At 41.8% G+C, this 12,793-nt stretch overlaps 1 protein-coding gene across 1 annotated transcript; it reads left to right on the top strand.

Annotated features, from left to right (window-relative positions):
* Positions 1-1,640: 1,640 nt before the first annotated feature.
* Positions 1,641-8,599, top strand: ADAMTS1 (ADAM metallopeptidase with thrombospondin type 1 motif 1). Its single transcript, XM_021713749.1, has 8 exons — positions 1,641-2,006; positions 2,357-2,489; positions 2,878-3,045; positions 3,558-3,844; positions 4,923-5,109; positions 5,216-5,391; positions 6,285-6,460; positions 6,635-8,599. Exons 1-8 carry the CDS (start codon positions 1,716-1,718, stop codon positions 7,332-7,334), a joined length of 2,118 nt encoding a protein of 705 aa, XP_021569424.1. The 5' UTR covers positions 1,641-1,715; the 3' UTR covers positions 7,335-8,599.
* Positions 8,600-12,793: the final 4,194 nt, after the last annotated feature.

Raw genomic sequence — 12,793 nt, 5'->3', positions numbered from 1 at the left:
CCCTCCCCCCCCCCGCTTTTCTTTCTCCAACGCCCTTTGAGGGGAGACCCCTGCTTGCAGGCGGGAGCCTGTCTGCGGACGGGACGGAGAGCTGGAGCGGAGGAATGTGGTTTGAGGTCTGGGTCGGTAAACTCAGCTACAAAACCTCATTCCCTTTGCCCGACTAATGAATAACCAAAAAGGGGCCGACGCCAACGATTTTTCTGCGGACTAGAGCGCAGCGCTTTGACTGGGGAGGGAGAGTTTGGAACCCGATTCCTGCCACCTTGAGTTGAGCGTGAACGCGTGCGACTTCTTCCCGTTCTGTGTATTTCTTTCTAACGCTTTCGTGGGTGTGCTCTTTGGCCGGCTGCAACGTCGGGCTGAGTTTTATAATCGCGGCCTGTGCGTGCCCCCTGCGCTCGCCCGAGGGCGGAGGAGCACTGGTGACCTCGGAATGTGCCTGCGAGCCCGAGCAGATGCGCTATGATCTCTCGTCTGCCAGCTTCTGTCCCCTTCCCCTCACTCCCCCACACTCCCTTAAAAGGCCGACTCCGACTTTCTGGCGGAGGCGGCGGGAGGGCCCCTTAGTAGAACCTGCTTGGGAGGTCTTCGCCTAGCGTGCCCCGCCTTCCCGTGCCTCCCACCCCGCCTTCCAGTTGGCACTCCCTCTCGCGGCCATCATTCTGCGCTCTAGCCCCGGAGAGAGTTGGTCGTCCCCGTTCTTCCTGCTACGACTTTTCCTGACTCTGTCTGCTGTGTGCAGTGCTTACTCTCCGGCCCTTTTCATTTTATCACTTCGATGCTTTTTTTCTCTTTGACTTCCTCACTTGTCTTGTTTCAGAATTCTCCGCTTTTCCCCTGCTCCTCTGCTCCTGGAAGCAGTCACATGGTCACAGCCCAGTCTGGGACTTCCCTGGGGGGGTTGGGTCTCAGTCGACAGTAGGAGGACTCTTTTTCAGATAATCAACACTGGCAAGAAGCAGGAGCTTATTTCCCTGGGGGCAGTAAGAGTGGGGGTAATAGACTTCTGGGCAGAGTGGGTGGTCCCTGTGCCCGGAATTGGCAAGAGCAGAGCACCCCAGGGACCCTTGGAATGAGCGAGCACAGCAATGCAGGCTGAGATTCCTTCAGGCCCGGCCCCTTGGCCGCAGCCCAGGCCCTACCCGAGGCCTTCCACGTGGAGCCTGATGATCTCATTCAGGATTTGAGTCCTGGCCTGTGAAAGAGTGACTCAGGGCCTCTGCCTGCTGCCCTTGCTCCAAGATTTTACTACAGCTGGGCAGGATGATGTGCACATTGCCTTGTTCAGGTTGTAGGATTTCCAAGAGGATACAAGAAAATCCTGGTGTTGTCTCTCTCCTCTCTCTCTCTCTCTCTCTCTCTCTCTCTCTCTCTCTCTATCTCTCTCTCTCTCTCTCTCACACACTCTCATACACACACACACACACACACACACACAGAGCCTGATCACTCATGATCTTTTTATTTAAAGCAAAGGAGAGAACTTTAAAAATAGCACTTCCAATGAAAAGAGAGGCAAATATTTTTATTATTGTTTTTCCAGGCATATTTTTGCTTTATTTGCTTTGACTGGTTAGGCTTTCCTTATATACTCTCAGAAGGCAACTATTCTTGAATAGCCTGCCCATGAGCAAACTCTTCCTTGTTTCCTTACAGGAACTGGAAGCACAAGAAAGAAACGATTTGTATCCAGCCCCCGCTATGTGGAAACCATGCTGGTGGCGGACCAGTCGATGGCAGAATTCCATGGCAGCGGTCTAAAGCATTACCTTCTCACCTTGTTCTCGGTGGCAGCCAGGTTGTACAAACACCCTAGCATTCGGAATTCCATTAGCCTGGTGGTGGTGAAGATTTTGGTCATCTATGAGGAACAGAAAGGACCAGAAGTGACCTCCAACGCTGCCCTCACTCTGAGGAACTTCTGCAACTGGCAAAAGCAGCACAACCCACCCAGTGACCGGGATGCAGAACACTATGACACGGCGATTCTTTTTACCAGACAGGTGAGAGAAACATGGTCCCAGTTACGATATTGTCCTCACAGGAGCCCACATTGTACCAAACAAGTTCATACTAAGGCATTTCAACAGTGGTTTTTGCACTTAATTTTTTTAATTGACTAGCATCATTTATCTAACTTATTATCACTATAATCTTAATACGTTGAGTTTCTTGATTTTGTTTTTAAAGCATTAGAACAAAAGCTGGATTAAAGTCACATGAAGTCCTCTTAGCTCAAACAACAATGACTATAGATGCTCCAAAACATATGTGAAGACACACGCTGCCAAAAAGCTAGACCCTAAGGTTCATACTCTCCTTTTTAATGAGGACTTACCTTTGCTTTTTGTAGGACTTGTGTGGGGCCCAGACATGTGATACTCTTGGAATGGCTGACGTTGGAACTGTGTGTGATCCGAGCAGAAGCTGCTCAGTCATAGAAGACGATGGTTTACAAGCCGCCTTCACCACAGCTCATGAGTTAGGTAAGTCTGTTTCAGAGTAGGAGTTAAGTCCAGTTCATGAATTCAAAATAGTAAAAACAACAGAAATTTAAAAGGGAAGTGGGTAGGTTATATTTCTATTTTAGGTACCAACACATCTTAAAAACTGTAGAAAATATTTTCCACTATTTCAGACACAGTCATTTCTATTAGAATAAAAAATAAGATAATAGGAGCTATGAACATTTAAAAATTTATATGTTTATTTAACATCTTGTAAAAACTAGGCATTGTCTCCAAAATCAAATTTTCTTCTAAATATATTTCTTCCTCTAGAAATATCACCTTGAGACCAATGAATCCCTACTGGGAAAGAAAAGAATGCTACAAGTGATTTATATTTTAATGTGGGTTTTGGATTGCCTTGCAGGCCATGTGTTCAACATGCCGCATGATGATGCAAAGCAGTGTGCCAACCTTAATGGTGTGAACCGGGATTCCCACATGATGGCATCCATGCTTTCCAATTTGGACCGTAGCCAGCCTTGGTCTCCCTGCAGTGCCTACATGATTACCTCATTTCTGGACAACGGTCATGGTAAGACACTCCAGCTACTCTCTAGATGGCGTCAAACCTTTCATATGTAGAGTCTAGTTAAATAGCTCTTTCTTTTTTGTTCTTTTTATTTTCCTTCCTTACAAATTACTTTTCACTGTCAAGGTCCTAACTGTTCCGATCTTAATTCCTAATAAAAGATAGTGCTGGGCAACCCTTTCAGGTCCCTTCCCACACTGGGAGCTTTTCTATCCTCTCAACAAATCCTGCTTTCTAAAAAAAAAAAAGATAGTACTTCTGGTTGAGTAGTTCCCAAAGTCCATTTATTCACATGTTTAGCAGAACAATAATTTCCTGTCATTGTTAATATAGACATACCCCTCTGAGGATCATATCTTAATAATAATCTAAATCTCTTAGCCCTCCCCCTCTACCACTACAGTTTTCAAATCTCTTTGCTATATTAGCTCATATAAAAATATTTTCCGAAAGTGATCTACCCCTGCATGCTTTCACTAACTGTATATTAATATTGGCTGGCATTTTCTTTGTAGGAGAATGTCTGATGGACAAGCCCCAGAATCCCATACCGCTCCCTGCTGATCTCCCCGGCACATTGTATGATGCCAACCGACAGTGCCAGTTTACTTTTGGGGAGGAGTCCGTACACTGCCCTGATGCAGCCAGCACGTGCACCACCTTGTGGTGTACGGGTACCTCCGGCGGGCTGCTAGTGTGCCAAACCAAACACTTCCCCTGGGCAGACGGCACCAGCTGTGAAGAAGGGAAATGGTGTGTCAACGGCAAGTGTGTGAACAAGACCGACAAGAAGCATTTTGATGTGAGTTTTTCTACTGAAACACATTCAGAATTGAAAGCAATAACGTGATGCTAAAAGATTTACTACCAAGTTAAATATCCCCATCTGTGTCCTCTAGCGGGAATGCAAGATCACTTATTTTAAGAATTGATTATCTGTCCCATGTTTTTTCCTTTTACTTCCTAAAAGATCTCTTTAACCCTTTGCCTATTTAGAAAAAAAAGTGCAGCTTGCTGCTACATTTAATTTTATATAAACATGCTCTTTGAGGCTAAAGCAAATCTGACTGGTTTTCAATGTGATGCTAAAACATAAAAACTGTTATTGGAGTTAATTCTAAACAGAACTTGTCTGTAGTTATAACAAGAATTACTAAAAAGAGAGGGAGAGAGAAAATTACTATTTGAGGGGGGACCCAAAAAACTGGAATTATTTTTGGGAGGGTAGGTACCTTGTAGTACAGGCTTCCCCCACTGGGTAAAATGTTCTGAGAACCCATTGGCATCGGTGTACCAGCTAGTGTTGTGAGAGGCTGCATTCAGCTTCAGTGAATTTTTTTTTTCTTTTTGAGATTCTTTTTAACACGTTTGCCTGTTTCACAATGGGTGATTTACAAACATGCTGAATGTTCAGCGGTTTTTGGCAAAAAACAGCATGACCCCCATTCCCTACCCTCCCTATTCACACACTCTCACCAGGAGTTACTTTTTTGTTTCCCTGGGTGGAAAAAGTCCTCGAAGGGAAACATTTTGCCATGTGGAAGAGGTGAAACAAAAAAACAGCAGAAATAATTAAGGGCATCAAAATTGACAACTTTAAAAGCTGTTTAGAGGAGTAGAAAAAGCATTTCAAAGGTGTATTGCATCAAACAGAGAGTACTTTGAAGGTGACTGGAGTTTAAACATGTAAGAATAAATATACAATTTTTTATAAACAAATTTTGGGGTTTTTTGAGTTCCCCCTCATATTTTTTAGTTCTCTCTTTTTTTAATCTCAGGGTAAACGCTGCAGCAGCAAGCAGCACACCAGCGAGTATCCTGAAGTTAAACAGGGAAAGGGTTAACGAATTCTAATGTTGATGATTTGTGTCTCCATTTAGACTCCTGTTCATGGGAGCTGGGGGCTTTGGGGGCCTTGGGGAGACTGTTCGAGAACCTGCGGTGGAGGAGTTCAGTATACGATGCGGGAGTGTGACAACCCAGTCCCAAAGAATGGAGGGAAGTATTGTGAAGGCAAACGCGTGCGCTATAGGTCGTGTAACATTGAGGACTGTCCAGATAATAATGGTGAGTAGTGGTGGCCTCCCACTTTGAGAAATGGGGTAAAAGCAATGTGCTCACAGGCAGTTAAAGATTGGAAACTAATAATGTCATTCTATCATTTTCTTTCCAGGAAAAACCTTTAGAGAGGAACAATGCGAGGCACACAATGAGTTTTCCAAAGCTTCCTTTGGGAGTGGGCCTGCCGTGGAGTGGACACCCAAGTATGCTGGCGTCTCACCAAAGGACAGGTGCAAGCTCATCTGCCAGGCCAAAGGCATTGGCTACTTCTTCGTTTTACAGCCTAAGGTAGTTACTTTCACATTACTTGTTGCCTAAGAACCAAGGCGTTGACTTGCTACCTTTTCATGAAACCTTTGATGTGCTTTTTTTTCATATTGATATATGTCCCATTCAAATTCAAACTCCTTTTTTGCATATACATCGGCAACTGACTGCTTTGAGTTTGTTGTTGCTTTCAGTCATGAATGAAGCTTAAATCCAGCCCTTCAAGTTCTTGCAGTTGTTTATTATTACTCTTTTATATACAAAGAAAAGCTCTTTGAAACATCAAGTACTTCACTGTATTAACTAAGGTTCACATACAGCTTGTAGTTAGATAAATTATATGGTCACAAGGTGACGGGTGGTGGTGGAAAATAGTTTAGGCATGGTCCAAAGGACTTGTTACTGGGTGTACGGCAGTAGTATGGGCAAATAGGCTTATTAAAATGGAAGTCTGAGCACTGATTATTCTTGTTTGAGGACATATATTGCTGAAGAAATAAATTTGGCTCTGAGATAGAAAATGGAATTGAATTGGATCGAGATCATCAAGTGTTATTAGCACTGAAGGCTATAAAAATATTCCCAAGTTGGAAATTCAGCAAGTGATTTATGAAACACGTACTATTGCCAGTACTATTCTGGCCATTGAAGATATGGCAGGAAACGAAGTGATACAGAGCTCTGCTTTCTTGACCTTAGTTAGAGGAGAGAAAGGTCGATACACAACAATCAAAGACTTCCTGTTTTTTTCAGATGTCTACATGTATTATTGAAAAAAACAAAGGCCGCAGTGAAGGGTAACATGTATAGAGGGCACTCTTTTTAATTATTGTGGTCAGGGAAGCAGAAATGCAGTCATACTTCCCATAGTATCCATCTCATGTCTAATGCTAGACACGTTCTCCTGTTTTCAGGTTGTAGATGGTACTCCATGCAGTCCAGATTCTACCTCTGTCTGTGTGCAAGGACAGTGTGTAAAAGCTGGTTGTGATCGCATTATAGACTCCAAGAAGAAGTTTGATAAATGTGGTATTTGTGGAGGAAATGGATCTACATGCAAGAAAATATCGGGATCAGTTACGAGTGCAAAGTAAGCTTTAAAATATATACTCTCAGAGACCTTGTAATTTAAGTGTACTTTTTACAGGTCTAGCGGGGGAAAAAGCCACATAGAGGATTAGCATGTTTTTAAGCTTAGCAGTCTAGCAACCTATTTGTCAATAAATGAGAGTTATGACTTTTTTTTTTTTTTTTTTGCCTACAGACCTGGATATCATGATATTGTCACCATTCCAACCGGAGCCACCAACATAGAAGTGAAACAACGGAATCAAAGGGGGTCTAGAAATAATGGCAGTTTTCTTGCCATCAAAGCTGCTGATGGTACATATATTCTTAATGGTGACTTCACTTTGTCCACCTTAGAGCAAGACATCACGTACAAAGGTATCGTCTTGAGGTACAGCGGTTCCTCTGCAGCACTGGAAAGAATTCGTAGCTTTAGCCCTCTCAAAGAGCCCTTGACCATCCAGGTCCTTACGGTGGGAAATGCTCTTCGACCAAAAATTAAATACACCTATTTTGTGAAGAAGAAGAAGGAATCTTTCAATGCTATCCCTACTTTTTCAGAATGGGTCATTGAAGAGTGGGGCGAGTGCTCCAAGTCTTGTGGATCGGGTTGGCAGAGAAGACTGGTAGAATGCCGAGATCTTAACGGGCAGCCCGCTTCAGAGTGTGCAAAGGAAGTGAAGCCAGCCAGCACCAGACCTTGTGCCGACCTGCCTTGTCCCCACTGGCAGCTGGGGGAGTGGTCGCCATGTTCCAAGACCTGTGGGAAGGGTTACAAAAAGAGAACCTTGAAGTGTCTATCCCACGATGGAGGGGTGTTATCTCATGAGAGCTGTGATACTTTAAAGAAACCTAAACATTACATAGATTTTTGCATGATGGCAGAATGCAGTTAAGTGGGGTCAGTTTTGAGGCAAGGCAACGTGACAAGGACTGACGCATTGAGGTCAAGAAGACTGGAATGATCCAGTTTATCTTGTCAGTAACCAGCGAGGTGTGTCAGTAGGTAGAAAAAGAGTTAAATCATCAGAGTAAACTGCCAGTTACAAATTTGATAGGGTAGTTAATGAGAATTATTAACCTCTAAACAGTGATATAGCATGATAAAGCCCCAGGGCATTATTACTATTATTTCTTTTGTTACATCTATTACAAGTTTAAAAGAATAAAAACAGGAACAATTGTCAAAAGAAGTAGGAACTATTACCACCCCTGTTTCCTGGTACTTCTTAAATACTTTGTACATGGGGGTTGGGAAATTAAAGGTAGGAAAACGATGAGATTTTGTTTGAGATCTGGCTTACTTTACCTCATTAATGATGGGGAGAGAAAGGAGTACAAATAGCATCTTTGACTAGCACCATTCATGGCTGCTGTGATTTCTGAGAATGTTTATATATCTTTTCTACCAAGATGTAAGAGTTCAGATTGTCTCAGGAGAGAAACGCTCAGCAACGTGAAGTGATTCAAATGACTCCTATCTTTATCTTCTTGTAACATCTCAGTCTATAAGTCTTTTTGAGGAAGAAACAATTCCATGTATTTATAAGAAGTGCCTTAAGTCTACAAAGGCAGAAACAGCAGCAAAATATTAGGTGCTGATAAAAACAAGAGGAGTCACAAGGAGCTTGGTGCCTCTGAACTTTATTTTCTACTCTGTCAGCCTACTTTGGGAATGTGGATCTGTTAAAACAGTCATTTGTGTCTCAAAAAAAGTCAGTAAGGTCACATAAAAAGGATGTAATGCCAGAACAAGAAGGGGGTATGTAGAACAGGGTCCCACAGGCTTGGGGACATTGAGATCACGTGTCTTGTGGTGGGAAAGCTGCTGAGGGGTAGCGGGTCCATCCGCAGCAGCAAGCCCAACAGTCGTATCCTGGTGAATGTCTGTTCAGCTCTTCTGTGGGAAAGAATACAACTTTTTCCATATGTATATAGTAAAATCCATTACTATAAATTATATGTACTTTATAAGTATTGGTGTGTGTATTCCTTCTAAGAAGGACTATAGTTTGTAATAAATGCCTATAATAACATATTTATTTTTATACATTTATTTCTAATGAGAAAACTTTTAAATTATATCGCTTTTGTAAAAGTACATATAAAAATAGAGTATTTATACAATATATGTTACTAGAAATAATAAAAGAACACTTTTTGAATGTGTTTGCCTGTTTTTTAAAGTGAGAAATTCTGGGGAGGAAATCAGAGACAAAAATATTGAATATAAAGATTAAACTTTTAAAAATTCTTCGGCAATGAGATTTTGTTCTAATGAAATGCATTTCTTGAATCCTTGGTTTGGGTGACAGAAAGGAATCTATATCTTTAGTGATAGATAAGTTTGTTATTAATGTATCTGATAATGTAGATCAGTTGTTAGCAAACTTGTTCTGTAAAGAGCCAGGTATTAATTGTACGTGGCTTTATAGGTCATACCATCTCTGTCACAACTACCCAACTGTGCTGTTGTAGCATAAAAGTAGCCATACATAATACATAAATGAATGGAACCCGGTCATGTTCTAATAAAGCTTGATTGACAGAAACAAATGATGGACCAGATTTGTTCTGTGAACTGTTTGCTGGTCCCTGATGTATATTCCATAGATTAACTAGATAAAGCCTGGAGTTCTGGATGGTTTTTGAATTTGTATATGTTCTTCAGTTATAAAACAAGCAAGATTATGTGAAAGTATTTAAGTTATTGACTAGAAAATGGTGACTCATAAATTACATTTGGGATAGACATAGTGAGCCAAACCCTACAAATGTTTCACTTGCTTATCAGGAATACCTGAGGTATTTTGGAGAAACCTTGAAAAACGCAGGCTTCTCTGGGCAGTGTTTTTGTAAATCACTATATTTTAAATACTAAATACTACATCAATGACCAAGTTAAGACTGTTTCTAAAGTAATTACATTTCTCCCAGGAAATCGTATTTACTAGAAGACTCAGACTATGTGGTTAACCACAGATATTTCTTTTTTTTTTTTTTTTGAGTGGAAGTCTCACTCTGTCGCCCAGACTGGAGTGCAGTGGCCGCTTCCGGCCACCGCAGCCTCGACCTGCCGGGCTCCGGCGATCCTTCCACCTCAGCCTTCCAAGTAGCCGGAATTACAGGCATGCGCTACCACGCCCGGCTGATTTTTTGATTTATTGTAGAGATGAGGTCTCGCTGCCCAGGCGGGTCTCGAACCCGCGGGCTCAGGCAATCCACTCACCTCAGCCTCCCAAAGGCGCAGGATTACAGGCTGAGCTTTACAATTTCATCCCTTTTTTCCCAGTGTCCTTAGAATACATTTTCTCACGTATTAAAATATAACATGCTAATTTCAGATTCTGATAATGATTTCTAATTTACCCTCAGTCACTCAAAATGTTCAGCAACTGAACATGGGATTCTCAGGAGTCAGTCAGGTGCCAAGGATTGGGAGGGGAGAAGAGAATTGTGTTAATCTCTGGTTAACTTTTTTCTACCCACTGGCCATGGAACTGAAAGTTTAAGTCAAATTTTCTCACATTGTGAGAACTAGTCTTGGTCCTATAAAACTCTAAAGCACAGAATTTGACCATTTAATTCAGTGGTCTAATATGCCCCTTGCAACAACAACTTCTATCACTGTAATTTATTTGCCAACATTAGTACAATACAAGTCCCTGTAGTGTCATGGAGGATACACGCACAGGAATGGTAAATGTCTGTTCAGCTCTTCTGTAGGAAAGAATACAACTTTTTCCATATGTATGTAGTACATATAGTATGTACAGTATATGCTATTTGAGAAAGCAAGATATGCATACCTAAAGTGATAGTGCGTAATATTAAAAAGTCATTTTCAGATCTTACTTCATTCACCAAAGAGTTTTTGTCTTTTTAAGAGGCTTAGATTGATTTAGTGTAGTAAGTAATGAGACTAAAGCCCAGGATACTATGAGATGAACCCAGCTAAAAGATTTTCTAACGTTTTCTTTATTCTCTGTCCAAAGTAATGCCAACCAACTCTTTCTGGTGTTGTCACATTATTTTTCAGCCCTCTTCTGATGAAATTTTTTTTCTTTTTCTTTTTTTTTTTTTTTTTTTTTGAGTTGAAGTCTCACTCTGTCGCCCAGACTGGAGTGCAGTGGCCGCTCCCGGCCACCGCAGCCTCGACCTGCTGGGCTCCGGTGATCCTTCCCCCTCAGCCTTCCAAGTAGCCGGAACTGCAGGCGCGCGCTACCACACCAGGCTGATTTTTTTGATTTATTGTAGAGATGAGGTCTCGCCAAGTTGACCAGGCGGGTCTCGAGCCCGCGAGCTCGGGCAATCCACTCACCTCAGCCTCCCAAAGCGCGGGATTACAGACTGAGCCACCAAGCCCGGCTGAATTTTTTTTTCTTTCATCCATAGGCTAAGCAGTTTAAGATACTCTATGTTGGCAGCAAAGTAAGATCAGTTCAAAATACACATGTTGGTTCTATAAGCTTGACTAGGCACCTGCTTGAAAGGAGATATTTTGCGCTCTCTTCTGCTGCTGGTATAAGTGATGAGCTGGGATCATTTTAAGTACTAATTCAAACACCTAATTTTTGAAACATTCAATGAGGAGTTTCTTTCTTAACATTTCAATAGTTACCAAGCACTCAAACTTTTTGGTTCAGGGATTTCACCAACAGTAGACAAAAATAATATCCAACTCTTTCTCTTTGTTTAATTTGTCTTCTAGAAGAGACTACTACAGATCTTAATGTCCATTAGGAACAATATACAGCCACAGTTTTCTAACGTTTTTGGTTTTCTGAAAGAAAAAAAATAATGTATCAGTACAAGGATTGTGTGTTCTTGCCCTATCGAGGAAATTGACCAAAGCTTTCCTAGTAGAGAAGTGTAGTTTGTTCTGTCACATACATTTTCCTGTGACATGGATGAACTCATATGACATTGGCAGAAAGAGAACAATGTCATAAAATATGGAAGACATTTTGGCTCATCTACAAGTTTTCTCCTCCGCAAGTAAAAATATCTCCTCTTAAAAGTAGCAGAACATAAGGTTTACTAACTCATAAACACAATAAATCTCAGAAGAAACCAAAAGCATACACAATGCTCACTTGTCTCCATCTGGCCACAATCAGTCTTAGAAGTGGTCTTTGTTCAGTGTGCTTTTGTCTCAATAATTGGGACACCACAACTTTTTTTACAGTCCCTTCTATTAATCACATTACCTTTATTTAAGGACAAGTTTCTTTAATTACAATTATTTGTTTGGAATTAAGCATGTTTTACTAGCTAGAGTAGTTTCTTTTTATTTAGTTTTACTATAGTTTTATGTTCTGCTATTAAGTGAAGATACAGGCCATTGCCTTACTAGATTCTGGTATGGCCATGTGCTTTTTGAGATGTGATTGTTGCCATGTTTCTGGGTTTTGGCCCCCTTCCCTACCTTGGGGAGATGAATCTGTCTCTCTCTCTCTCTCTCTCTCTCTCTCTCTCTCTCTCTCTCTCTCTACTTTGCTTTCTAAATAAACTATATTTTCTTTTCTTTTCTTTTTTTTTTTTTTGAGTTGGAGTCTCACTCTGCCACCCAGACTGGAGTACAGTGGCACACTCACGGCCACCACAGCCTCGACCTGCTGGGTTTAGGCGATCCTTCCACCGCAGCCTTCCAAGTAACTGGAACCACAGGTGCGCACTACCATGCCCGGCTTATTTTATTTATTGTAGAGACAAGGTCTCACCAAGTTGCCTGGGCTGGTCTCAAACCCCTGGGCTCAGGCAGTCCTCTTGCCTTGGCCTCTCAAAGTGCTGGGATTACAGACTGAGGCACCGTGCCTGGCCATAAACTATATTTTCTAATACATAAAAAAAGATACAAAACATGTACTTCTGGGGTAAGAAGGAGGTGAAGGGTGCAATTTTTGAAGAGTAATACAGGAAGACATCTTAAGTAAAGAGATGTTTGGGTGGAAACCAGAGAGATGCAAGGGGTCAGCTCTCAGAGGAAAGAGAATACAGTTGAGGGTGGCCATCCCAAGTGGAAACATGCTCCACTTCTTGAAGGGGACAGCAAAAGGCCACTGTGACTGGAGCAATGAAGAGAGGAGGTTGGTGGAAGGAAGATACCATGGTGCACAATACTAGGAAGTATGTTTAGGTTTTTCTCTGAATGAGATAAGAAGCTGGTGAAGCAAATTGAGCAAAGGCAAGTCATGGCCAGACTTAACATTTTAATATAAGGCCATTAAAGAAGGGGACCAGATAGAAGACTATTGTCATAATTGCAATGAATGGCAATGCTGAACTAAACCATAGTGATAGCCACAGGGGTAATGAAAGAAGTCAAGACGATGAGATGTGCAGATGCATGTAG

Source organism: Carlito syrichta, unplaced genomic scaffold (genome assembly GCF_000164805.1).
Source record: "Carlito syrichta isolate Samal-C Ts95f unplaced genomic scaffold, Tarsius_syrichta-2.0.1 Scaffold304711, whole genome shotgun sequence".
NCBI classification, from domain to species: domain Eukaryota; kingdom Metazoa; phylum Chordata; class Mammalia; order Primates; family Tarsiidae; genus Carlito; species Carlito syrichta.
The sequence above is the reverse complement of the archived record's forward strand: the minus strand, read 5'-3'. Positions and strand labels throughout refer to the sequence as shown.